Here is a 26,400-nt window from a genome sequence, read left to right as displayed (position 1 = left end):
TTTATAAAGAAAAAGTTTATTTTCATCACAAGAAGCACACAGACTATATACAGTACACACCAACAGAAGTAAAAAAAAAAAAAAAAAGTGCATTATGCATCTTCTACTGCAAATTCACAGTACAAAAGATACTGCCTTTTAAATATATAATATAAAAAAACCAAGAAGAAGAACAATATAATAAAAAAAAACACATTGATATCATAACGCAACACACTGGAACCCACTGGCGGCTTCTGAAAACCAAAGGGCAGCCCATCTTGTGGAGCTTCTGATGGCGGTCTGTACCTGCATCTTGTTGCAAAGAGCTCAGGACACCAGCAGAGAGGAAAACAGGGGGGCCTAGGTGGTAATAAAACCTCTACTGAACAGGAGTACAGCTGCGTGATGGGGGGAACAGGGGAGGGGCTGGGCTGCGGTCCAGGGGGACCCTGGACTGCGCAACACCCTGGCTGGCCAGCAAAGCAATCCCGTCCTTTCCTCGCTTCCTACGGACCGGGCTGTGGCTGAAACCGTGCCTGCCTTGCCAGCAGAAACCGCCAGCGCCGTTTCTAGCAACGCTCCTGGCCTGGCTGCGGGCAGGTGCGAGAAGCTGCACGACAGACCAGCACAAGTACGGGGCAGGCAAGCTCCAGCCCTAAAATGCCAGCCACCACTGACGAGGCAAAGTATCCAATCACAGAAGGCGAGAGCTTAACGGTTGCCCATAAATACACAGTATTTGTAAACTATTATTAAGGCACTCGATTGTAAAACAATAATTACAGTGTCAGGAAGGAGGGAGGGAGGGAGCGGCCATCTCCTTGAGCAGCGCGGCCGACAGAAAGGACAGCAGAGGACCGGGGGTCCGGTTCTCAGACTCCTGCTAAGAGACCGACACAGGCCGGGGCTGCAGCACCCACTGCAAGACAAAAACGAGGTGGTCACGTCCACACCCGCCAAGGGCAGCACCGCACGGCGTCGCTCCAGACCGTTCAAGGTGACCCGCTTCTAGCTCGGGTGACACAGTGTGCGTGTACGTGAGGGAGGAGGGATGCACGTGATGCTCTGATTCAAGTGATAGATAGATAGATAGATTCAAATATATATATTTGTGCAGAGTGAACTCATACACTCTCATACGTATTCAACTGCAGAGCAGACAATAAAAAGACCAAGTAGCTGAGCACGGGGGTCCATAAGTACCTTCATTTGGCATGCCGCGTCGGGGAGACGCTGGGGGTAGGACAGTAGCCGGTGACCCTGCACCACGCTGTCCCGATGTCACAAGTCTCCTGCCCGCCTGGCTCCCCTGCCGGAGGTGAAGGGGCGGCCGTCACTCTGCCGGCCGCGTGGGTGCAGGGAAGCCCTGCCGGGTGGCGAGCCACAGCAGGGCTGTGGGAAATGTGTTCTGGCACCAAGCGTTTCCAGCCAACAGACAGCAAGTCGCTCTTCGGACACCTTGGCTGAGGTTACTCACATGCTCTCGACTAAATGACAGCATTTCCTCTCACTAGGGCGCAGGGGCCCCAGGGGAGCAGGGGATCCATCAGCCTCCTGGGATGGCACCTGTGCACACAGTGCCGACGTACAGGGTTGTCCTGACGATGTTAATTCTATGGCCTCTTTGGCTCCATCCCAGGCATCCTCTGGGCTTATCCAGGAGGGAAAAGGCTTTAGAAAGGGCTGGAATGCTTTTTAGCTGGAGAGGATGGGATGGAGCGGAAGGGAGCTGGACGGAGTAACCTGCTCGCCTGATGGACCAGGTGCCTCCACCCAGCAGAGAGCTGTCTGGCAGCCGAGAGGTTGGCACTGGTGCCTGCACTGAGACCAAGGAGGCAGGGGAGACCGGGGGCAAGAACCTTGTTCTCAAGAAGTTCATGGAATGATGCACATTGCTCCAAGGCCCTGAAGTAGCTACAAGACAAAGACATGGAAATCGGCAAGGTCAAGTCCCGATCAGAGGGCAGCACGGTTTGCCCTCTCTCTGTGACCACTTCTCCTCTTCGACTCAACAAAACTTGATGAGAAGACCTCCCTGTATCAATGCAAGAGGAAGACCTAGAGGAGTTCACCCTAATTTTGGCATGCATGTGAATGAGAGTGCAAGTGAGGGAAAGGTGAGGTGGAAGAGGAAATGCAGCTGAATTCACAGGGTACTGAGCTGATTTAGAAAGTTTTTGTTCTCCCCTAGTTCGACAAAGGCATTCCACGCAGATGGCGGTCACCAAAATCAATGACTTTCACAGCATAAACCACTGCCGCCCACATTCGGAATTTCCCCCATCTGCTAAGCTGACAGATGAAGCATTGGTCAAGATGTGGCACAGCTTATGGTGTAAGCTTTCTTTTCAGAGACCAGTATGAATCTGTCTTTGCCAAGGTGTCTCCAAGCCTGGTAGAATGCTCTTGTCTTGTTAGTATAACATTTAAAATAGCAATCTGCCATATGTTTATGCGCCACTGATCTGGGTCTCAGAGAAAAACCTTCACCCTCTTCTCCAGGATACAGTGTCATCTATCAAGAATGCTTCATTTTGCTGTGATGATGGGCACCTGGGCCCTGGTCTGTTTAGCTACTGATAGACTAGCTCCTGACAACGAATGGAGAACTTTGACAAAAGCCAAAGACCCACTAGTATTCGTAATCCTCCTCCCACCCTTTAACTGGATAAGAAAAATTATGGCTTTCAAAATTAAGGTCTTCAAAAATATATCATACCCAGCCATGGTTAAAAAACCAACATAAGCCTGGCATCATCAAATCTAAAGGATTATTTTGACACAAAAGTTGATCCACCACATGAAATTTAATTTGGCAAAACACTGAACCTGATATATTTTTTTGAGACTGTGCTCTTGTTGGCTGAGAGAGAGGAGGAAACCCAACTGGGTTTTCCGGAATAAGTGCATAATCACCTTTTAAGCTGATTTCAATTGACAGTGGTGGGAAAACAAATTCCGATAAGGTAAAATAATGTATACTTTAATAAAAGAAAATAAGGCCAGGGAGAAAAAGTTTCTGGAGAGAGGGTTTTTGCAAAAACTCTACCCGCTGGTTGAAATACGTACTAGCCTTCTTCCTGAAGACCCTGCCTGGGCTACTCTTGCGGGCCCAGTTCTGACCAACGTAAGATGGCAACTCATTTACCCACGTCTGGAATTTGGCTGGCCCTTGAAGGATTTCTAGTTTCACTGGCCAAGGCTCGGCAAAGGTTTTCTATAAAGACCCTGATCGCAAGGTAGCTAACTTAGGCTTTGCAGGCTACATGGTCTCTGTCGCCTATTTGTTAATTTTTTGATAATCCCTTAAAACTGTAAAAAACAATCTTAGCTCCTGGGGCCGTACACCATGGTTTGCTGACCCCTGAATTAAACTTAACCGACCTCTTCTCTCTCTCCATAATATTTTAACATCCTGTCTTGCTGGCCAACATCAGAGGAGTCCCTCCACTCAAGATCCTTAGAGGGACTACTCCCAGAGCCACTCAGGACCACGTGCTGTCCTGCCCACTGGGAGGAGCCGCAGAGAAACAGGAAGCAGCGTTCTCACCGCAGGAAGGGGCGACTGTAAACATCTGCGAAGGCGTCCACCAGTCCCACTTCTCAGAGAAGCTGCTGCTAAGCTGTTCCTTGAGAGTGACTGAGCATTCCTCACTGCTGAAATCTCCTTTTCCTCCCCAAACATGAGTACATGTGACCTAATGAACCTGAGTGCTGGGGCTCCTGACGGGGCGACCCACATCTCAGAATCCCTGGCCCCGCCAGACACTTGAGTGCCTTCGAACCACAACACGACCGCACTGGGTTCCACAGCAGATAAGACTCAATGATACTCTGTGGGTCCTTCTCCCCAGATGGGGGACAACTGAAGACTGACCTTTAGCAACAACTGAGGACCCCACATACATTTCCCCCCACCTCACCCCAGGGCCGGCCAGACACACGTCACTCAGCTGTGACAACACGCCAGGACAGGCAAGTCAACTGCTCAGAGGACCTCCACTCACCCTGGAGTTGGTCTGACAACAGCATTCGTGCCTTCGTGTCACTTTAACTAGCAGTGTTTGGTGCAGGCACCTTAAAAGTCTTAATACTTTTTGGGGTCCTGACAACCACACAACAAAAAGTTCTCTTTCGGAAAAATCTTTTCTGACACAGCATTCTTCCCTGGAATGAGCCTTGGTCATTATTGGAGTTTAAAAATAAAAAGCAGAGCAGGATCAGAGGTAGGAATTCTACTGTCATCCACGAGTTTTCCCAGAAGGGCCTGAATGAGCTAGGACATGTGCCGTGGTGGCGATGCCAATGCCACAGCTATTCTTTTGCAGGTTGTGCCGGAGGATTTTTTGTTTTTTGGCTGTGTTGGGTCTTCATTGCTGCGCACGGGCTTTCTCTAGTTGTGGCGAGCAGGGGCTGCTCTTCACTGCGGTGCGCAGGCTTCTCATTGTCGTGGCTTCTCTTGTTGCAGAGCGTGAGCTCTAGAGCGCAGGCTCAGTAGTTGTGGTGCACGGGCTTAGTTGCTCCGCGGCATGTGGGATCTTCCCGGGCCAGGGCTCGAACCCGTGTCCCCTGCATTGGCAGGTGGATTCTTAACCACTGCACCACCAGGGAAGCCCTGTGCCAGAGGATTTTTGATGCGTGTGCATCGCTGTATAAATGCTCTTCTTAACACACGAGCAGCACCTGAAACACCTGATTTGGGGTCAGAGTCTACTGGTCAACAGCTGCTGGTTCTCCCAGGCCACAAAACCAATGCTCCCCTTTCTTCTTGTGCTGTATGTTAGGTATTGTTGTTTCTTCTTCTCCCCTTTGCCGCAAGAGGGGAGGAAAAGTAAGGATAACGCCAATTGTTTAAAGGAAATCAAGACAGAAGGGGTGGACCAAAATCCACAGTGAAACTAAAGGAGGGATCACAGAAGTCCAAACGCAGCCAAAGGCGGGTCAGCTTTTGCTCATCCACGAAGGGCTTTTCAAGTTTTCCGGGGCGGATTTCCCTGATGGTTTAGAGGTTGCAGCTGGGTTCCTGGGGGCCACTGGGGGCTCATGCAAGAAGGAAGACTCGCTCAACCTGGCATCCTGGGAGTCAGCCACGGTGGACACGTCGGCCTCACTGGACAGGTCCTCCGTCGAGAGGTTGAGGCTCCCGAGCTTGGCGAGGGAGTGAGAGCGCTTGAGCGGGGACGAGACCGTGAGGCCCGCCAGCCGGAGCCGGGTCTCGATCTCCTGCGTGCGCTGCTTCACCAGCCCGGGCTTCCCGCGGACGCTGTGAATGCTGTCGCTGCTCGAGCTCCGGGTCAGGTTGGAGCTCATGGAGGATGAGGTCGGGGTGTAGCAGATGGTCTTCAGGAAGTCTTTTGAGAAGTGACTGGTGTGGTCTGGGCGGCAGAGGAAGAGCGGGGGGCTCTTCAGTGGGGCTCCTTCTGACGGAGCGGGGCCAGCCTCGGGCTTCTCGTCGCCCTGGGCTTGGCCAGGCAGAGCTGGGTCCTGGTTCTCCTCAGGGATGCTGGCCTCCAGCCTGCTGGCGGGGCCGTCCTTGCAGGGGGCCGCCGGGTCGGCCGGCGTGCCCTTCAGCCTTTCTAGTTCTTTGGTGTGCTTGCGGACCAAGCCCGCCTTCTGCAGCTGGATGATGGATTCCTGGTGCTGCATCAAGTAGCTGTTGGCTGTCGGTTTCTCGGCTTCTTTACTGAACAGGAGCCGCAGGTCCTTGGCTGGCTTCGGATCTTTCTTGGGTGGCGAGTCGTCCTTCGCTACTTCCATGTTGGGAGCGTTCTTATCACAGTGAGAGTTCTTCAAAAGGAGGGACTTTGGTAGGACTTTGTGAGTCTCTCTGGAAGGTTCCAGAAGGCTGGCTGGTAGCTCTGGGGCAGCCCCGGCCCCAGGGCCACTGATGTCTGGCCTCCTTGAGCCTGCTGGTGGTAGGAATGGGGGAGTTTCAGTTGGGCCAGAGGACAGTTTCTCCGAAGCTCGGGACCTGCTGGCCACATGGGCCATGGGGGAAGACGCGAGGTGGGGCAGAAAGGTGGGCTGGGTGCAGATGGCGGGAGCACTGGGGTTCTTGCATCGCTCCCCGAAGGCCTCGGGAATCCCGCTGGCTGCAGGGTACATGCAGTCGGCGCAGGATTTGTAGGAAGGCTTCACTTTGTTAAGGATCCCAAAGATCGCATCATGCTGAAAGGGACAAGAACATCGTGAGGGCGTGACACAAGCCGAAGCCCGAAAAATACAAGGAGGGCAGGAGGAGGGGCTGGGGCAGGCACTGGGCTGGCAGTGCTCTCACTTCAGCTGGGGCTGGGACAGAGCCCTCTCAGAAGCCATATGACCGTGACTAATGCAGGTTAGGGATGAGTTAGAGACACTGAATCGAACTTCCCGGAAGCTACGAGCCCACATCCTGGGCAAACCTTCGGCCACACGGTCAGGAGCAGGGCCTCCAAGGGCCTCCCTTCTCAACTCCGCCTCCGCCACTTGCACCAAATGACCCTTTCCAGCGCTCTGGTGCTGGCTGGAAACCAGAGTGACTTCGCCTCACCCTTCCCCCTCACGGCCTCGTGAGAATTAGTGAAATAACATTTCTGGCACAGTAACTGTGTCTCCCTTTCAGAAAGGGTCTGGAGTCTGCAGCCTGAAGACAGAACCCTTCCTGTCTGGCACAACAGAGCATGGCTCCAAGGAACCACCATCTAACTGTGCTCTTCACAGAGACGTGGCAAAGGGCAGAAACGGTTCGGGAAACACTCTAACACAGCCCCAAACACGGGTGCCCACGGCCCCGATGAGGGAGCCAGGCAGAGGTGGGTTTCATACACCAGTGGAAGGCACTTTGGCACCATTTTCCAAGAAACACCCCGCCTCTGGTCACTGGGGGTCTCCGTGAACTCAACGTGGGCCTCTCCATCCTGCCCTCCTCCTGATGGGCAGGGCAATCCCTCACTCCCTCACGCGCCCATCGACAGGCACCAGGGCTGCTCTTCTGGGCCGAGACCCAGCCAAGAACCGCAGAAGTGGAGGCAAGAGGGTGACTCTCTTCCCTCACGAGTTGTTTCGCTGTGAGATTCCTGAGGTGGTTGAAAACCAAGCCTTCTTGGCAAAAGGTTTCTCCCTGCCCCTCTGTCGTGTCAGGGACTCATACCATCCTGTGTGGCAGCCCGAGATCCCCTCAGGCTAAGAAGTCAGGGTCTGGTCCAGTCCTGGGGGAGTCAAGGGGAAACCCATCCCCGATTCCTAGAGGCTTGCAAGGGGGCGTGTGGAGAGCGCCTGGTGGGGCAGGTAGGGGGCTGGGTCTCCTGCGGGACCCTATCCTGGTCAGGATTCTTGGGGCTGGTTTCCAGGTCGACCAGTGGGGCTTGGTCACCCCCGTGGTGAGGCCCGAACACGGACATTTTCCTGAAGCTTTGACCAAATTGTCTATATGTTTGTTTCTTCTAAAACCTTTAGAATCTAACGTTCTAAACCGTGGTGAAATCTACCACGGTGGGAGATTTGTGAGCACCTTTCAGAGCTCATGGGGAGACAAGGGAGGAGGGAATTCATTCATCCAGCTCCTACTTAGGGAGCGCGCCTGTCCTGTGCCAGGCCTTGCATTGGGCGCAGGGGCTACGAGCAAGACAGTCCCTGCCCTCCAAGGGCCCTGTCTCTGGATGCCTGCTAAGCTGTGCATTTCGGTCCCTGTCCCATCCTCTGAGCCACCCCCATCTCAGATGCTTGGCTTCCGTCTCACCCCATCAGTCTGCCTGCAGCCCACTGCCAGGGGGCCTTGTCAACAACCACCTAACGCCCTCCCGTGCTTCCCAGCACCTGGGAGGAAACGCGCGGGGCCCTGCCATCACGCCCCGAGGCCCCGCGTGCCCGGCCACCTGTCCAACCGCGCCTCAGCCACTGCCCCTCAACCAGGCCAAGCTTTCCACCCTCAGGGGCCGGGGGGCCAGAAAATTCTCCTCCTGGCTCTCTGGGCGGCCAGCTCCGTCTCATCCCCTCGCCTCCCACCTTACCTATGTCACCACACCGAGCACCACCTGTATGTTTTGTTACATCCTTACATGTTTACCTCCCATCTCCCTGTAGGACCACGTGTGTTGAGCTACCTTACAGCTGTACCCCCTCACCAACCTGGCCCTGGAGTTAATAAACACAACTTGAACAAGTGAATGGATGCTTGTCTCTAGGTCCTATTCCCTAGATAATGTCACCCATCCACACTCTGGCCAGAAAAGGAAGGCTGGGTCCTTTGTTTATCTTCTTATCCAAGCTTCTCTCCTGGCCCCCATTCTATGACTCACAGCTACGTCATTTCGGACCAACCGAGGCACCACTGTCCCGGACAGAGAGGTTTTATATCATCTATCTTTATGGGCATTTGCTCTTTAAAGGGAAGGTGAGCGGTGAGGGAAATTCGAGAGTAATTACTGTTCAGTTTGGAATCTGGTTCCTGATTTGGAGTACGGGAGATTTAACTTCCCGGTTTTGTTTGCATTATAACGTGACGATGGCAAACTCTCTGTACAAGGGGGTGCCTCTGTCTGCCTCCCCAGTGCTCTCACTAGAGAATCACGGCCGGCCCGGGAGGTGGGTGGTCAGGCCACGGGAAATGAAGCCTCCTGCCCCCGGGCCAGGGCGAGCCAGCAGCAGAGCGAGGGCAGAACCCAAGACCAGGCAACAGAGGACGTCCCTCCACAAAACCAGCCTCCACGCGTGGGCCACTTGGAGGAGGAAACAGGCTGGAGGATTTCTTGATATTCTGAGCAAGTGCCAGGTTGAGGCAAGAGCTCTGTTGCAAATAACCCACCAAGTATGAGAGCTACGAGGGACTGCTGGAGTTAATTAAGCATTAGAGTCTGAGTTGCAAGACTAGATACTTGATGATGTCGGCTTTTTCAAGGTGGAAACGGTGTTATGGTTAGGTTATGAACGGAAGCATTTGGGATGGAAACGGCAGATCTGGGATTTGATTTGTTTCAGGATAATCCAGGGTATGGGAAAGTGGATGGGGGTGAGATGAAAGGAAGAAAAGCCATACACTGCTAAAGGCTGAAGCTGGGTGATAAGTTATATGTTTTGTGGGGTTTTTTTTTTTGGCCATGCCTTGTGGCATGCGGGATCTTAATTCCCTGACCAGGGATGGAACCTGGGCCCCCTGCAGTGGAAGCACGGAGTCCTAACCACTGGACCGCCAGGAAATTCCCGTAAGTTATATGTTTTATGTTTTACATGAGAAAAAAGGAAAAAGACTTTGAAACTCTGCCTCAGACGTGAATGAGGCACCAGGGTGAAGAGGGCATGGGGGATGATCACCAGTCCCCAGGGGTCCCGGGTCCTCCGTCGTCTACCATCCCCATCAGCCTGCAGAACCACGCGGAAAGCCACCCACTGAGCTGGCAGAGGCAGCTGTTGGAGGGGCTGCCCCCGGGGCAGAAATGGCGTGCGTGCCGACACCCCCTCGCGGCCCCAGGCCTACCTCGAAGTCTTCCGGGCAGCTCCTCTTGCTGTTGTTGTTATTTAGGTTTTCCCAGTTGAGCAGGTTATCGAGCTGGGTTACGGGCTGCCCCCACTTCCCTGCTCCCGGGGCCTCCTCCCTTTCCATCTCCTCCACCTGCGGCGACGAGCCACCCCGGGCTTGGGGGCTCCCAAACTCTAGTTTCTTCCTCACTTCCTTCTCACAGAGTCCAGGACCTTCTGGGGGGTGTGCGGCCGGCTCGGATGGCTCTGCCGGCTGAGCGGCTTCCTCCAGCAGGGCATCCCTCTCCACATCCTCCAAGTGGACCCAGCCGCCCGTCTCGTCTCTGGGGCAGTGCAACAGGGGGTCCGAGAGTCGCCGGAGACAGCAGGGGAGAGCGGGTCCCCCCGGGGCCCCACTGCCCGGGAACGCAGGCTGGGCGGCGGCGTCCAGGCAGGGCGGCTGGGCTTCCGGGGTGCCGTCCAGGGTCTCCGGCAGGAAGTCCCCAGGCCCCGCCGGGTCATCCACAGGCTGCTGGCGCCACAGCTTGTTGTGCCGTTGTTTGCTGGGGGAAGGAAGGCAGAGGAAGGTCAGCAGACGCCAGTGCCCAAGGGTCCTGGGAGGAAGGGTGTGGGGAGCCAGCAAGGGGCAGTCCAAGGCTCGGGTGGACACCAGGGGCTCACCTGGGTAAAGTCTCTCTCGGTTCATTTATCCCCAAGAAGTTTGAGAATGACGGGAATAGCCTTAGGACCCTAAGTCATCATGGCTCCCGTACGTATGGCATCCCACGTGTATGATCCATGCGGGATCACGTAAACAACTCTGTCATGTGATGAGGATGTCGCAGACATGGGAAGGGGGTCTGGACCTGAAATCCTATCATGGTCCTAGTGTCCCAGCTCTCCTGGTGAACCTGGTCACGCCACGGATGTTCCGTCTCTGTTTCCCCATCTGTCAAATAAGAAACCCAATCCTCTCCTACTTATGTCGTAGGGAAATAACGCGGATCAAAGTAGAGAGTTGATAAAGACTTATACACACTAACGTGACCAGGTAAACACATAATGCACCTGAATAAAGCTGGGGGGATGCCAGAAAATTGGAAATATTTGTGTAGGTCAGAGAGATTACAGGTCAGTTTTTAAAATAAGTCTTCTAATGCTGTGTTATTACTTTTATAACATATTTTTTAAACGTAAGGGTTAAAAAAAAAAAGAAGAAAGAGGCTCAGAGTGAAATCAGGTAAATGAGTCACCTCCGTTAACCTCAGAGGATCACCAACATCCCAGGGTTGTGACGGTTAAGAGGAGAAAGAAGTAAACATAAAAGGACATGCAGGGCTTCCCTGGTGGCGCAGTGGTTGAGAATCTGCCTGCCAATGCAGGCGACACGGGTTCGAGCCCTGGTCTGGGAAGATCCCACACGCCGCGGAGCAACTAGGCCCGTGAGCCAGAATTACTGAGCCTGCGCGTCTGGAGCCTGTGCCCCGCAACAAGAGAGGCCGCGATAGTGAGAGGCCCGCGCACCGCGATGAAGAGTGGCCCCCACTTGCCACACTAGAGAAAGCCCTCGCACAGAAACGAAGACGCAACACAGCCATAAGTAAGTAAATAAATAAAACCCAAAAGTTAAAAAAAAAAAAAAAAAAAAAGGACATGCAAACTAAGGATTTGCTGTTGTTCTTCAATGCGAGGGAGCATCAAGGTCATTCACGGCCGTCTGCTCTGTGTGCACGTTCCGGGCAAGGCCAAGAGGGCCCTCAGATGGGGCTATAATTCAAGGTCAGTGCTGTGGTGCTGTGAACCTGGCCTGGCAACCCCTGGTTGGCCTGCAAACCCCTGATGGCAGCAAATGACTGAAGGGCTACGGGAGGCGAGAACAGGATGTGCCCCTTCCTCCTCCTCCGCGTCCCCCTCGGCCCTGCCTGAGCATCTGTCCAGCCGCTCTCTGGTTGACAGTGAAGGAGTCCAGAGATGTCCGGAGCTGTTCTCCAGACCCGCCAGTTGCTTCCCCAAACGTGGCCAAGACTTAGCCTGTGGCCTCCTCACAACACCGGGCAGAAACAACCCAGGGAGGCCTTGGACAGACTGAACAGAAAAGGAACAGGGGAAGAGTGAGTCCCTAAGTCCAGCAGCGATCCACCTGGGGTCACTGGGGGACCCTTCCATGGGGGCAGGATCACCTTGAACGGGAGTCCCAGAGGCTGACAGACCCGGGCATGCCCCCCGATCCCTGGGCCGCCCACTGGCTGTGTGACATGGGACACCTTAACCTCCAGCGTCAGTTCCTTACTCCCCATGAATGGGGGATCCCCTGTCCTCTGCAGACCTTTTTCACGGTGGGGTGGGTGGGTGGAGGTGGTGGGTAGAGAATTACAAAGCAGCTACGTCATCACTGACCGTGAGCCGGGTCTAGCGAAGCAGCTGCACGGTGCTCGTGGAAATTTTACAACGATCCTATCAGGGGGATTAGTTCTTAACTCAGAAAAGGAGACTGAGGCCGGAGGGAGACTGATGAGCTTGCCCTGAGCTACCAGCTCGTCAGCGGTGGGCCTGGGTCTGCCTCTGCAGTCCCTGGAGCTGCCCTGCGGTGAAGCCTGGCACGGGCTTGGCACAGAGCAGGTGCTCAGGAAACGGGGCAGCCCCGGGCCGAGACTCACACGGAGTCCTGCCTTGGATTAGAAGCCGTGCCCTGCTCCCTCCAGCTGCAAAACAGCTTTATGTGCGTGCCAACACAATAAGCACAGATCCCTCCTGGAAACCACTAATCAAACCCCAAACAATCATTGTTTTTCTCAAACCGGCTCCCCCCCACCCCAAGAGGCAGGATTTTGGCTGTGGAAGCCACCGCTGGGCCAAACGGGAGCACGGCTGGGATGTGGCCGGCAGCCGCGGCCGGCTGGGCGGCAGGGCTTCTGGAGCTCGGCTCTGCCAATTCTTCTCTGCAGACAGGCACCCACCTGGCGTCCAAGATGCCTTCATACTCAGACAGCTGCCTCATAAAGCCCGCGTTGGGGCGTGTGATGCTGCGTTTTTGCTTCACGTAGTTGTAGGCTTTCTCCAGGGGCCAGCCAAATTCCTTCATCGCGTAGGCTATGACCGTGGAAGCAGAGCGACTGACGCCCATTTTGCAATGTACCAGGCACTTGGAGTGGTTCCTCCTGCAGCCGCGGGGGTGGGGGGAGAGGGCAAAAGTTGATACAACTGCATTCTCTCAGGTTTGGCACGATGGATCTTTCTTTTAAACCCTGAAGTTATCTCATTGCCCAAACCCTCCGAGGTCCTGATGTTCAGGCAGCAGACGTCCACACACCCTCAGTAGGAAATAACTTCACTGCAAAATCAATTAGCATACAACGGGAAATCGAGATCAATCTGTCCTGCCCTGGCCAAGTTTTGCAGGGAGAAAGCTCCCCAATCGGGCGCCTTCCCAGGTGGCTGGGATCGGCCGGGAGATCAGAGCCCCTTGGGCAGGAAGCAACCGGGCAGTGAAAGGGGTATTTGCACAAGCTACTCACTCAGCTGCTAGAGCAGATGGAGACAGGGAGCAGGTTACTGTAGAGAAACAGGGTCAGCAAACTGAAAGCCACCGGGCCCCTGGCAGAGAGAGTGCCTCGGCAGACAGGAGGGTCAAGGAGCCAGCGTGAGTCCGCAGCACTTGACTTGGCCACCAGAGAAAGAAGCCAAGGAAACAGATGGGCCGATAGGCTTTTTGTAGGGAGACGCTACCAGCCCAGGCGAGGCTGATTTAACAGACATGGCAAGGCCAGGAACACTGTTGCTCTAGCTGTCGCCTGCTCACAAAGGTGAGGGGCACCAGGCTGGGGAAGGCTGCACCTGTGAAAGTTTATTTGTACAGGAGGCAGGCCGGCCAGCCTGCCTGTTCACATTAGAAGCAGCACACCTGCTCGGTGGGAGCAGGCTCATTTCTTATACCCCAGGCTTAAAGTTCATCCTCAAACCTCAGTGGGTTTTTTTGGACTGCCAAAGTCTATCCCCCGGGAACCCAGGGGAACTAAGATTTGGTCCTACATCATGGAGCTTTGACCTGGGTGCAAAGCAGAAGAGGAGGTGTCTCTTGATAGCATCTCAAAGAGTTGTCTCTTTCTGGTCCTGACTTCAGTGAGACAGAGTTGTTCCACAGGAGAATAAGGTGAGGACAAAAGACACGTGACAGCAGTGACAGGCTTGGGGCAGCGGGGACCTCTGATGGTCCGTCCCATTCTACGTGAACAGGAGTCACACTAACTCAGGTGGAGGTGGGCCACAGCTCAGGGCATCTGCCCGAGTAGATTTCTGAGTCGATTTCTCCAGGGAAGCAGCCCCAAAGGTGCTCTGAGTCACGTACGATCCGCCCGCCCTCCTCTCTCCTCTGGCTCTGTGACTCCCCATGGGCAGAGCTCCCAAGAGCGTCCGCTTGGTGCAGGGGCCTTGCCTGCAGCCAGTGCTAATGACGAAACGGGGGTCAAATGTCACGGCAGGTGAAAGAGAATGAGCTCATTTGGGGACCCCTGGAGAAGATCAATGACTCGGCCCTTTCGATGCTTGGGGTCCAGCACTCTAAAACCAGAGGCCCATCAGACATCACAGGCCCCTCAAGCCAGGAGGCAGCTGTGTCTGGGGTCACCATTAATGTCTGCCCACCCCGCGGCTGCCGGTCGGTTTCTTCCCCAGCCTGGCTTCTCTGGCTTCTCCGCCCACTTACTTTGCTTTGTTTATAAAATGGTACGCCTCGTTCCAGTGGGCGAGGAGGTCTGTGGTCTCTTCATCATAGACTCGGATGTTATGATACGCAAATAATCCAGGGAAAAAATTATCTATTTCTCTAGTGACGTTTAAAATGTAGTCAACACTGCAATGAGAAAAAAAAAAAAAGAACAAATTGGAGAGTCAGAATGTGGATCAACAAAAACCAAAGTAACAACAAACTGAGCAGAGAAAAAATTAAATACACATTTATAAAGGGTCTGTGTTTTTATGGCAGGACTTCACAGTGGTGGTTTTGGGGTTTTTTTTTTTTTGGTATCTTCTAAATACCCTCTACATGATGAGAATACATTATATTTATGATAAAAAACAAATTTCTGCCTAAAAAACTTATAAAAAGAAAGCTCCGTCCAAAGCATTGCTAAGCAACGTTAATTCTGGAAAGTAATCACACATATTACCTAAATACATTTTTTAACTCCTTTAAAGTTTGAAAATTTGTAACTATTATGAGTATACAGAGGCTTTAAAAAAAAAAAACAAACCAACATCTCCACTTTTAAGTAGTTAAAAAGCGGAATATATCCATCCATTTTTTATGTCCTTGGGAACTGCCTTAACTCCTTTTTGAAACAAGGCAGGCTGTAAATAAATAAATAGTTGGGAGGGTCTGCTAACCCAGCTAACTCAGGTTCTGTAGTTCTCTAACCTTAATACTTACATTCCTGGAAGACCAATGTAATCTCAGGAGTTTGAAAACACCTCAAATAGGTTTCATAAGCGCATACTTATAAATGCTTTGGGAAAAAAAGAAAAACCTTTCAAATCATTTATTTATTCCCAGCAAGATAAAGCATAGACAGCATCACCCTACACTTTAAGATCACTTTCTCTTGAAAGAACACATCTTAACCAGTAGTTCTAAAGATATCTTTTAAGATTTGTTTAGTCTTGACTTTTAAATGCAGTAATTCAAGAATGCCATCATGTCAGACCCACAGGATGGTGATTTTGTGGCTGTGTTGTTTTTTTAAAAAATGTCCAGACATCTGTTCTTGAAGGTCTAGGTTTAAGCATTTTTTATCCCTGCTGCCGAGTATTTCTCAGATTGAGACAGGCATGTGTTTCTGGCCAACGCCGAGCATTTAGCTGCAAGATTCCCACCAGGCTCAAAAGTACAACCACAGAGAGAACCAGGAGTGGTCCGGGGAGCAGGGCTGCTGCGTGGCCCCCCGGTGTGCCCACACTGGCGCTCTCAGCATCTCTGCAGGGCGGGGGGGAGGGGGGAGGCTCGTGGCCGCGCCAGCATCCAGGCTGTCCTATACCATTTGAGGGTGATTTAGAATCATTCTCCCTGACACACACATTTCTAAACCCCAGTAAAATCTAAAACCCATGAATTATTCAGGAGGTGGCATTTTGAAGCACATCTGTTTAGCTATGCAAATCAGGCCGGCAGCTGCTTTGGAGATTGGGGTGGGCAATTCCAGGCAGGCAGGCAGCGCCAGGGCTCAGCTTCGAATGGACGGCTGAGCTGAGGGTTTCTAAGCTGCCTGGAAGGATGAGGGAAGACAAGGGGAGCAGACTCACCCTGAGCCCTGCAGTTCCTCCAGATTGGATGCATTCCATTCAGAGCCCTGGGGGACAGATCACACAAACCCCCGTGAGTGTCACACGTCAGCCTCAGAGCTGCTTACGGGATGCACGGTGTGCGCTAGCCCTGACGGTGATGGGTATCTCATGGGCCCCTGGCCTCAGAGGCCGATAAGAAAGCTGATAGAAAGAGGCCGATATCAGAGCAGGTTCCCCAGGAGTTCGTGGCATTGTCAGGGAAAGGGGCTGGTCGAGGAAACCCTGTCCCCTCTCATCACTCCCTTTCCTAAGACTCCAGCAGGGTCCTGTCACCAGAGGCAGTGACCTCCGACCTCCCACGCGGGAGAGGGCACTTTCACATACCACTAACTAGAGCAGGAATTGGTTTACCTTTTCTGGGAAGTATTTGGCAATATTAAAAAAGTTCCCACCCTCTGACCTAGAAATTCTACTTACAAAAAGCTACCCTGAGGAAACACCCAGAATTCACAGAGATATATGTACAAGGATATTTACAGTTATTTATAATAACAAAACAGCAGAAACCACCCAAAGGTCCGACAAGAAGAAATCATATGATGGAGCCGTTAAAATAAATCATACTTTTGGAGGATATTTAATGACACAGGGAAATACCACATAATGAAAAAAAAAATTTTAAAGCAGGATACAAAACTATATAATCAAACAGTACAGTTCTTTCCTTTTCTTTCTCTTTCTTTTTTAAGAAGCTATAAATGCATTAAAAAAAAAAACCCAGAAGATAGAAAAACAAACATACCAAAGTGTTAACAGTGACTGCCTCTGGATTTGTGAAATTGAGAATGCTTTTAAATTTTCTTCCTTCAACTTACATTTCCTAACTTTCTGTAACATGTTTTAACTTCATACTTTAAAAATGGTATTAAAAAAACACAAAACCCTCCATTTCTGAGCGGGCAAAGAATACGGAAGGGAAAAAACAAAGAAAAAAACATCACTTTGCTCTTAGGAAATGCAATCGACACAGAGTCACAAAGAGCAAAATCACCCTCTTGGTCTCCCTATAAACTTCCTTTCCCAAGAGGGTGGATTGCTCCAGATGCAGGGGCTGCAGGGGCCCCAATGGAGCTGGCAGCATGTGGGCACTAGCTGGATTTTCATATTGGAGGGAGAGGCTCAAACATAAAAATTCCTTTAGTATCTCTCATGGAAAAAGTGACATAAAGCACCAAACCACACTGAAAAAATAACAAAAGCTCTGCTAAGCCTGTGAGCATCCTCTTGCCGTGATCACCACCTAGTGGAGAGACGGACCGAGGTGCCTTCGGTTCTGTGTCCACCAGGGAAAAGAATCAACTTCCCAGAGAGGATTAGAGCCGGGGCTGCTTTCAAGATTCGGGCTTCAAATCCACGCGTCTAGACACATTTAAATATATATACATTAAACATTTATAGATCTATGTATATAGATCAATATATATATAAATACGTTAAATATGTATTTAATACATTAAATATGTATCAAGACATACACATTTGGGGAACTACTGATTACTTCCTACAGGCAGAAAACACAGTCATTCATGCCTTTGGCAGCAAATACACGTCCTCAACTTTCCCAAGGATGTGATTTCTGCTCTAACGATGGGTACCATTTTCGAGTGCCTACGGAAACTGCACTCAGTGCTTTAAATAAGTACTAACTTAATCCTCATACTCATCCCCTGAGGTACAGGATGAAGGAAAGGAGAGGCCAAGAGACTTGCCCCCGGGCACCTGGCTGGTCAGGCTGGGGAGTGGGAACCTGCCGGGTGGGTCCGGTTTCCATCGCACCGTGCTGCCTCACTAACTAGTAGCGTGCCTTCCTCTATAACCCCCTGACTTTGAAAACTTGCCAGCTGCCTTCTATGGAGACTTACAGCTTTAAGAAAATCTGAGTGAGGGACGGAGTGAAGAGAGTGATGTGCAGGCCCCGCCAGCCAGCCGTGTCAGCAGGGCCTGCTGCCTCCACGGGCTCTGGGAGCAGGGCAGGGGACAGCTTGGGGACAAGCGGGGGGTGTGGGAGGGACGCTGCGTTTTCAGGCGTTTGGTCTGTCTCCTCTGCTGTTTCTCATGTCTCGGGACGAGGAGGCATAATTCTGGGGTTAGGCGTGGGTGTTCCCTTCAGGAACTGGGGTTTTTTTAGTTTGCAGACCATCTGGAGGGGGTTTCTGTTAGTGACCGATGAAGGCGGAGGGTGGTGTGCATCTGAAAACGGTTGCCAGCTGACTATGCCAGACAGCTTTCAAACAACTCCCCGCAGCTCAGCTGGGAGCTGCGGCGCAAACATTTGGCTCTCGAGCAAACCCGTAGGCTGCAGGCCAGAGAAAGGGGTCAAGAGGGGAGTTCCCGTAAAAGTCAGGACGGAGGCTCCAGGAACTCAAGTTTCTCCCCCTCTATGACTTGCTGCAAACTCCAAACAAATCAAGGTCTGATTTACGTTTCCCAAACCAGACCCTGCCGTGCGCTGTGCCTCTTACGAGATAAAGATGGTCGAAGATGAGGGAGGGCTTGTCCATCTGTCCCAAGATCAGGAGCATCTCGTTGTCGATGAATTCCTTGAATTCTTTCAAGTTACAGTTCATCTGTTTCTCTAATTCATTACGGATCTGCGGGGTGGAAAATATTAAGAAAGGGGGTTGGTTTAAAAAAAAAAAAAAACAACAAAACAGTTTCTCCAAAGAAGTAATAAAGTCACAACATGAACTACGACTGTTTTCAAAGAAGTGTTTTTTGGGCTTTTTTCAGAGTAAGCACACATGCAGTTAGACACGCTGCACACATGCGTGGGTGGTGGGAATGCAGGCTACTCGGCCTCAATGTGAATCTGACTAGGGGACGTTTATAATCTGAAAGAAGGAATTTGATTCCCTTGGGATCTTTTCTACTGAGTTGAAAAAACGTATGCTTTTCCAGTTATCAAATCTATCACCGTGAAAACGTAGAATCAATTTCATCTTGCTTTGGAAGGTATCACGATAGGGTTTATTATGTATTAATTCATAAAAAGATTGTACATGAGTTTTTTAAATGGCAATTTCAACCTCTTGGATCTACTTAGTTTAAGCTGTTACTACAATTCATTGCATTCCTTGGACAAAGAGCAACAGAAAAAAGAAAAAAGTAATCGAGAAAAACATTAAAAGGCAGTTTCATCTTGCTTTGGAAGGTATCACAATAGGATTTTTTTACATGCACTAATTAATAAACAGATTGTATATGGCTTTTTAAAATGGCAACTTCAACCTCTTAGATCTACCCAACTTAGGCTGCGCTAGGGCAACAGGACACAGGGATGCCCATGACCTCCGGCCCACCCAGCAGGGAAGTGCTCTTACTTCCTTGGACGTCACGTTCTCCAGGTCCTGACTCATCATGATGCTCCGGAGTTTGGCTTTGATGAGACGCTCAGTCCTCTCCCCTTCGGTTGGCCTGGAGAGAAATCACATTCAGGAAAGCGCAGAGCCATGGGAAGCCACATGAAGCCACGGGAAGCCTGCGGTCGGCGTTCACAGAAACCCCAGCTGCTCCCGGGCTACACGGAACACGGCTTGGGCACGTTCTCAGTGAGAAGGGGAGAGGGACAGGGAAGTCGCCCAGGGGCCACCAGACGGGATGGCAGACCAAGGGGGCAAACAATGGTTGGGAAGCGGACTCGTCCTGCGGGTCTGGAGAGCCTCAGCCTCTCAGGGCCGGACGCTGGAACCGCCATGAGACATCCCCACGGCCCAGACCCCCTAGACTCTGCTGAGGACATCACTGTGTCTTCAGGCAGCCCATGGCCCCAGCTGCATCCGGCTCCCGTTACCTCCTTACACGCTTACACAGAACCAAAATCTATGTGTTTACCTGCAACTTCTACGCATCAGCCTGGTTCTAACCCTGGGGCCACACGGACCACGACAATCCTTCTTGTACGTCACGCCCCTTCATATGTTCAAAGGCACGTATCCTAGCCAATGCTCTCGTCATTTCTTTGAGGCCTCATACAACGTGGCTCCCGGTCCTCCCCTCATTCGGGGGCTCCCCTCCGTCCACAGCCCTCCTGCGTGTGGTGTCCCCAAGGAACATGATGCTCTGGGGAGGAGGGTCCTAACCAGGAGAGAAGGGGAGAGTGGCTCCCTCCTTCTGGAACTAGAGTTAATGGAGTGCGGCCTCAGGCCACGTGGGGCAGAGCCGGCCGCCCTCGGCCTGCCTCTGTGCAGTTGTGTTTTGGGACCCAAGGAACCGGATGTCACATTCATCACACTCTTATAAGCAGAGGAAGAGGCTCTGGAGATCAAGACTTTGGACCTGAGGAGGAGGGACCAGAGCACCGGTACAGGGAAGCTGATGAACGTTATGGAGCTGCTCCCCAGAAATGCATTCACACCCGAATTTGTCTATCATTTTAAAAGGTGGGGGGGGGGTGGTGGTCAGACCCTTCCCCAGCCAAAGACACCCACGGGCTGCAGGTCAGGAACCCCTGTGTGGGGTGCTGGTTCTGGGAGACAATGGGGCTGTGACGCTGTGCAGACTCGGGGTCGGGGACAGGCTCGGGGCTGGGGACCGGGGCAGGGGCGCCGCACTCGCACTCACTTGTCCGCGAACAGGGCGGGGGAGTCGGGCCTCGTGGACTCCAGGTCCTGCATGGCGTTCCACTCGTTGATGCAGCTCTGCTCGGAGCCAATGCAGCTCTCGTAGTAGGAGGCCCAGAGCAGCGCCACGCCCCCGGGGAAGTAGTTGTGCCTGCGTGCCACCTCGCAGGCCTTGTGGAGGACCTGCAGGGCAGACCTGGGGTGAGGAGGGGAAGAGGGTCAGGCCCGGGAGGCACGAGGGGAGCTGGGCTGGAGTCGCTCTTACCTCTGAGATTACGAGGGGGACACGTGGCCGCCAGGTACCACTGTGGGCCTCTGGGACACAGGCACCGACCCCAAGAGCAGAGACGGCACCCATCACCATCCCCAACGAGGAAACAACAAAACTTTCTAACTCTCCCAATTGGGCAGGCTCCCAGGTCACTTTACATCCGCTAATGAACTCCCAGGAACTGAGATTCACTTCTGAGGTTGTGGTTACCTTGAATGTGGGAACCGCAATGCAGCCGAGCAGTTGGAAGGAAAGTATCCTCAACATGCAGCAGAGATATGTGACTGCATTCCCAGTCACTTAATTTCTAGCTCCCTCCCATCAATGTTATAATAGCGTAGATGCTTAGATTTCGTAAGGAAATGAGAAACTCACAAGAACTAACTGCAGAAGAAGTTTTGGGAGGCAGAGTCAGGCAGGAGAAACAGTACTGAAAACGTATACATTGGTAACAGCCAATTTACTTATCCTTTTCTTACTTCTTTTTACAAAAATATGGGCTATTTCTCAGTGAATGGGGTGAATCAGGTATCAGTGAAGGGTGGACGAGCGAGGGCTTGGATGGAGAAGTTATCAGAGAACTAATGGCTCAACAACGGCGTAAAAACCACTGCAACCCACTTCACTTTCCCCAGTGGTCCACATCTGTCCTAGCTCTAGACTGGGGGAGGGAAGAAACTTGAGCTGAACATTTACGAAATTTTATTATCGTTCTGAAGTTCTGGAAAAACCCATGGGCCTGTTTTTTTACTCGCTCGTAGAGAAAGAGATAACAAATTATCCAGGGCCACAAAGGAACATCTGGGACGTCTAGAGAACGATGAGTTCATGATTTCCCCCCAAGTGACCCTGAACTGACTGCAGGAACAGAAGACGTAAAAACAAAGCAACAATGTTAGCGCGTGGCCCATGGGAGGATCCTGCATCACTCTCACTGTCCTGGAGAAAAGAGTAATTATTTTGAAACACTGGGCAGAATTCTTCTCATCAGAGGCCACCGGCTTTCTCCTGAGTCTTTCCCAGATTATTTGAGGGAGACAGCCGTGTGGATCTGCTGTATGAGTGGTCTGTGCAGCCCTCCAAGGATGAGGAGGCTCTAGAATGTGTGTCGGGTTCAGAGAAGGTCTGGAAGTGGAAAGCAGTCTTCACCCACAGCTACCTCGCCCCCCATGCAGGTGTCCAGGGAGGCCCTACTCTGCCCCGGCCCCTGCACCCTGCAGTAGGTATCCCACAGCCCGGCACCCACCCCTCAGTATAACATAGGACTCTGCTCTGGGTTTATGGCCACCTCCCTCAACAGACTTTAAACTCCAGGAGGACAGGAATTATGTCCGTTTTATGCCTCCGCAGATGCTCAATGCCTAGCAGAGTGCTGTTGCCTTCATGGAGCAAACTGATCACCCTCAGTCTGCCAGGGACAAGGAATCAGTGAATTTACGCTAAAATGACATTTTGTCAGTAGGGACGGTAGAAACATAAAAACAAGGTACCTCCAACAACAAAAAGACCAAACAACCCAATTGAGAGCTGGCCAAAGGACTTGCACAGACATTTCTTCAAAGAAGATATACAAAATGGCCAATAAGCACATGAAAAGATGCTCAAGGCTAACTAGAGAAATGAAAACCAAAACCATGAGATACCACTTCATACCCATAAGGATGGCTATTATGAAAAAAAAGCAAAGAATAACAAGTGTTGACTAGAATGTGGAGAAACTGGAACCCCTGTGCATTGCTGGCGGGAATGTAAAATGGTGCAGCTGCTACAGAAAACAGGCTGGTGGTCCCTCAAAAGGTTAGACACAAAATTACCACATGATCTAGAAATTCCAAAAGATCTGAAAGCAGGGACTCAACCAGATACCCTGTCCAACAATGTTCACAGCAGCTCTGTTCATAGTCGCCAAAAGATAGAAAGAACCCAAATGTCCATCAGGAGATGAATGGATAAAAGTAGTACATCCATATAATAAATTTATTGTTCAGCCTTAAAAAGGAATGAAGTATTACAACACGGATGAACCCTGAAAGCATTATGCTAAGTGACAGAAGCCAGATACAAAAGGGCCAATACTGTATGATTCCACTTATATGAGGGACCTAGAATAGGCAAAGTCACAGACAGAGAGCAGAATAGAGGTTACCAGGGGCTGGGGGAGGGGGCAATAGGGAATTGCTGTTTAATAAGTACAGAGTTTCTGTTTGGAATGATGAAAAAGTTCTGGAAATGGACAGTGGTGATGGGTGTACAACACTGTTGAATGTACTTAATATCACTGAATTGTGTCCTTAAAATGCTTAAAATGGTAAATTTTGTTATTGATACATATTTTTTGCCACACACACAAAATAAACATACCTAAATGTGCTTCTAAGTAGATGGGGTTTTTTTATTTGTGCTGTCAGCTAGGAAAATATTTCTAAGGAGTTAAAAGTCCCTAAAACCACACTTACCACATGGCCTGGACAGACACGGGCTTGAAGATGTGCATCCTTCCTGCCGTGCTGATGCTGAATCCACTGAGAATGAAAAACAAAGGACAGCGTGGTGAGAAGTCAGACCCTCCGACCACATCTCTGCCAGACGGCGGGGGGAACAGCCCACTGTGGACACCCTGAGGACAAGTGTGTCTCATGCTGTCTGATGAGGGACCACAGGCCACAGAGACAAGGGCAAAAGCCAAAAAAAAAAAAGATAAGTTCTTAAATCCGGAAGACTGGCTTTTAACCCAGCAATACAAAGCCAGCCAAAAACTAAAAGCCCAGCAAAGGGTGTGAGGCAACAGCGGCACTGGACACCATCTCGCTTCACCTGCCTGCACTGTCCCACCACACCCCCTACCTCCTGTCCCCCACACTCCATCTGTGTTTTTTATACTTGCGTAAAAAATACATTAGTGGAAGACAAAAGTTTAAAAAGGAAAAATGTAACCATAAGCCCATGTCGTCAATAAATCTAATGTTTATCTTTCCCTCGCAGTTCTATCTACAAGGCAACGTTAACTTTTACTGCTGGAATTCAAGTAGAGATAATTTCCTCTCCTGCTTCTTCCCACTTGTGACAGTACCTGAGCATTCCCCCCCAGAATCTGGACAGCCCCCTGGCCCTGGTCTACCTGCCCAGGCCCATCTGGATGATTCCTCCTCTGCAGCCCCCCAAATGGCACCTGAAACACTGCTGCACCTGTTGGTTGTGTGTCTTCCCTGCAGCCCTCAAAGATTTAGAGCTCCTGCTGCATCACATTCATCTGTGAACTTGCGAGGACCAGCCCATGGAGGGCACACAGCCAGTGTTCATTTAACAAATCAAGGCAAATGAATGAATGTCTGTTCACTGCTGTTCTTGAACTTCATACAGCAGCAGATATCCCGTAAATGTTTCTGTTGGTACTTCGTGACCCACCTCCCTTATATCATGTCCCATGTACCCTGCCTTGTGTGGCTCATGGGAGGGCAATGTTATTTCTCCTGATGTGGTAAACATGTCACATGTGTGACTCCGTTGTTAATGATTATCCAACGATGCCCAAACTGATGGATGTTTCAAAGTCTACAGTGAAAGAAGCCTTCTGAGAGATCTCCTTACCCGTCTCCGTCAAGGTGGATTTTTGTGTCGCTCCACAGTCGGAGAACCATCCCGATGGTACAGCTTTTACTACGTGGGAGGGAAGAGAAGACGCCTAGAGTTAGGGCCCACCCGCCTGCACGTGGTCTTCCCTCGCTGTGTCTCCACCCAGCCTGTCCCGCTCATGGGGGACCCACCACCTGCCCTGCGTCCAGCTGCCTAGGTGTGTATCTGGGAGAAGCTCTAAGGCTGTCTGCAAGGACTGCTCACCACTGAATTCCAGAAGATGTGGGTCTGGGATGGCCAGTGACCCCAGCTTAGAGACAGTCACAGGGAACTGTGACCCCAGCATTCTGGTGTGGCTGCAGCTCCCTAAATGCCAGGTCTCAGCTGCGGCTCTCGGGGGCCAGGAGTAACCAGCTGACCACACGCCCACACTGCAGCAGGGCTGAGGCCGCTGATGGCTGGCACACGCCTGGCACAAGGCCACACACAGTCCGGGGGACACAGGCAGGTCGTGGCAGCCACCCCCAGCCCCCTGTCCTGGGGTGACAGGGGAGGGGAGAGTGCCAACACCACGACTGGAGTTCATTTCTGGACCTCTGTTTCTGTACCTTCTGTGCAGCTGCTGTTTTAAAAACTAGTTTAATCTGCTTTTGTTTTGCCCATCCTAACAGTGAAATGATACCTGACCACTTTAGAGCCTGGCGCCGCTGAGAAACACAGAGGAAAAGAAAGGGCTTTATCAGAGGGTCTCCTCGGATCACTATGAAAACTCTTCAGGCATTTAAAAAAGAGTCTGCTTGTGAGAAACAGCCGTCACTGCCAAGGGCAGCTCAGACAATCTCCAGGGATCCTGTGCTGACATCTCTGCTACCGCCTAACAGCCCCCCAGGGAGTACGGTTACACACACGCGACCGTGCGCACAGGTAGCTCTGGGGTTCAAGGAACCGCTCTCCCTCCAGAGCTTTGGCAGCTGCGGGGGATCTTTTCCACCCTCTGCTTCTGTATCTATGGGGAAGGTATGTTTCAAGCCCTTTGGGTCAAAGTGGGCTAAGCCTTTTGTGTTGGGCAAATTCTCTGGTGCCACCCTGCAGTCCTACCCATTCTTTTTTTTTTAACATCTTTATTGGAGTATAATTGCTTTACAATGTTACGTTAGTTTCTGCTGTATAACAAAGTGAATCAGCTGTATGTATACATATATCCCCATATCTCCTCCCTCTTGCGTCTCCCTCCCACCCTCCCTATCCCACCCCTCTAGGTGGTCACAAAGCACCGAGCTGATCTCCCTGTGCGATGCAGCTCCTTCCCACTAGCTAACTATTTTACATTTGTCCTACCCATTCTTGATGGGTTAATGATATTTCCTCTGTAGAGCGGCAAAATAAAATTGACATTGAGACTCAGAGCTCCCGGGGTTACTCAGCTGTGTCGCACTGGGGAGAGGCAAGAAGGGGGACGCTGGGAGCCCAAGACAGACATGTAGAAAGCCCAGGCTGGAGGGTGCCCTGGGAGGGTGTGGGCAGACCTGGACACTCACCCTCTTTCAGCACCGACGACCCACACCAGGGGCTGGAAATGAGGAGAGAAAACGGCACAGAGAGCTACACGGAGCACAGACTGGGGAGCCACAGGCCCAGGTCCGGGGCAGGTGGAGACGAAACGCTCCTTAGGAAACCAGGGCAGCATCTAAACTGCCCTCCTCCGTTAAGTGCAGAGATGGGGAGGAGCCTGGTGAGAGCTACACACGGTGGGCAGAAGGCCACGGAAGGCTTCCGCTCAGGGTCTCAACCTGGAGTCCAGAGCGCAGACCAGAGACCAGGACACGACTGTAACAACAGTGCCAATTCCATCGCACCCCCTTATCTGTTATTGCTCTGAGTCTCCACTAGTCCTGTAGTGAGTGACAGTAAGATTTTTACAGTGAAGGAGGCCCTGTGGGTTTATATATATGGGAAGTGGGGACGGGACACGTGGTCAGGGAAACTGGGTCTTTTTAGAGGAAGCACAGCCCTGAAGGATAAAACGGGTGGGTGGGGGTACCTCTAGGGGAAGGAAGCGGGCCCTAGTCCCCGGAGCCGGTGCGGCAGGGACAGAGAAGCCGGCGGGGCCTGCGCGGGGGCTGGAGGTGTAGGAAGGAGACAGGCCTGTCCTTTACGGGCTGCAAAACACTAACAAGTGGGGGACGGTGTTCGTGCTCACAGCACCCACAGTGTTCCCGAATCTGAAACAAAATAACCCCAGATGGT

The 26,400-nt window shown here is 51.7% G+C and overlaps 1 protein-coding gene and 1 long non-coding RNA gene across 3 annotated transcripts in view; both read right to left on the bottom strand.

Moving 5' to 3' along the window:
* LOC118880013 lies at positions 1 to 4,395 on the bottom strand. Its single transcript, XR_005016207.1, has 2 exons — positions 3,990 to 4,395; positions 1 to 1,896 (listed from the first exon to the last, which is right to left on the bottom strand). It is a non-coding gene; the product is annotated as an uncharacterized LOC118880013 (long non-coding RNA).
* Positions 4,396 to 4,497: 102 nt separating this feature from the next.
* The window catches only part of SSH1 (slingshot protein phosphatase 1), a 55,535-nt gene continuing 33,632 nt past the window's right edge, over positions 4,498 to 26,400 (bottom strand). For both annotated transcript variants that reach the window (XM_036823362.1, XM_036823364.1), the window contains exons 6-15: positions 24,169 to 24,237; positions 23,037 to 23,102; positions 20,311 to 20,505; positions 19,071 to 19,164; positions 18,213 to 18,341; positions 15,709 to 15,755; positions 14,117 to 14,263; positions 12,372 to 12,572; positions 9,434 to 9,977; positions 4,498 to 6,150 (exon numbers count right to left, since the gene is read on the bottom strand). In XM_036823362.1, coding sequence (XP_036679257.1) covers positions 4,924 to 6,150; positions 9,434 to 9,977; positions 12,372 to 12,572; positions 14,117 to 14,263; positions 15,709 to 15,755; positions 18,213 to 18,341; positions 19,071 to 19,164; positions 20,311 to 20,505; positions 23,037 to 23,102; positions 24,169 to 24,237 — 2,719 coding nt within the window. In that variant the 3' untranslated portion in view covers positions 4,498 to 4,923. The remainder of the gene's footprint in view (positions 6,151 to 9,433; positions 9,978 to 12,371; positions 12,573 to 14,116; positions 14,264 to 15,708; positions 15,756 to 18,212; positions 18,342 to 19,070; positions 19,165 to 20,310; positions 20,506 to 23,036; positions 23,103 to 24,168; positions 24,238 to 26,400) is intronic.

This window comes from Balaenoptera musculus, chromosome 14 (assembly GCF_009873245.2).
Source record: "Balaenoptera musculus isolate JJ_BM4_2016_0621 chromosome 14, mBalMus1.pri.v3, whole genome shotgun sequence".
Lineage (NCBI taxonomy): Eukaryota > Metazoa > Chordata > Mammalia > Artiodactyla > Balaenopteridae > Balaenoptera > Balaenoptera musculus.
The sequence above is the reverse complement of the archived record's forward strand: the minus strand, read 5'-3'. Positions and strand labels throughout refer to the sequence as shown.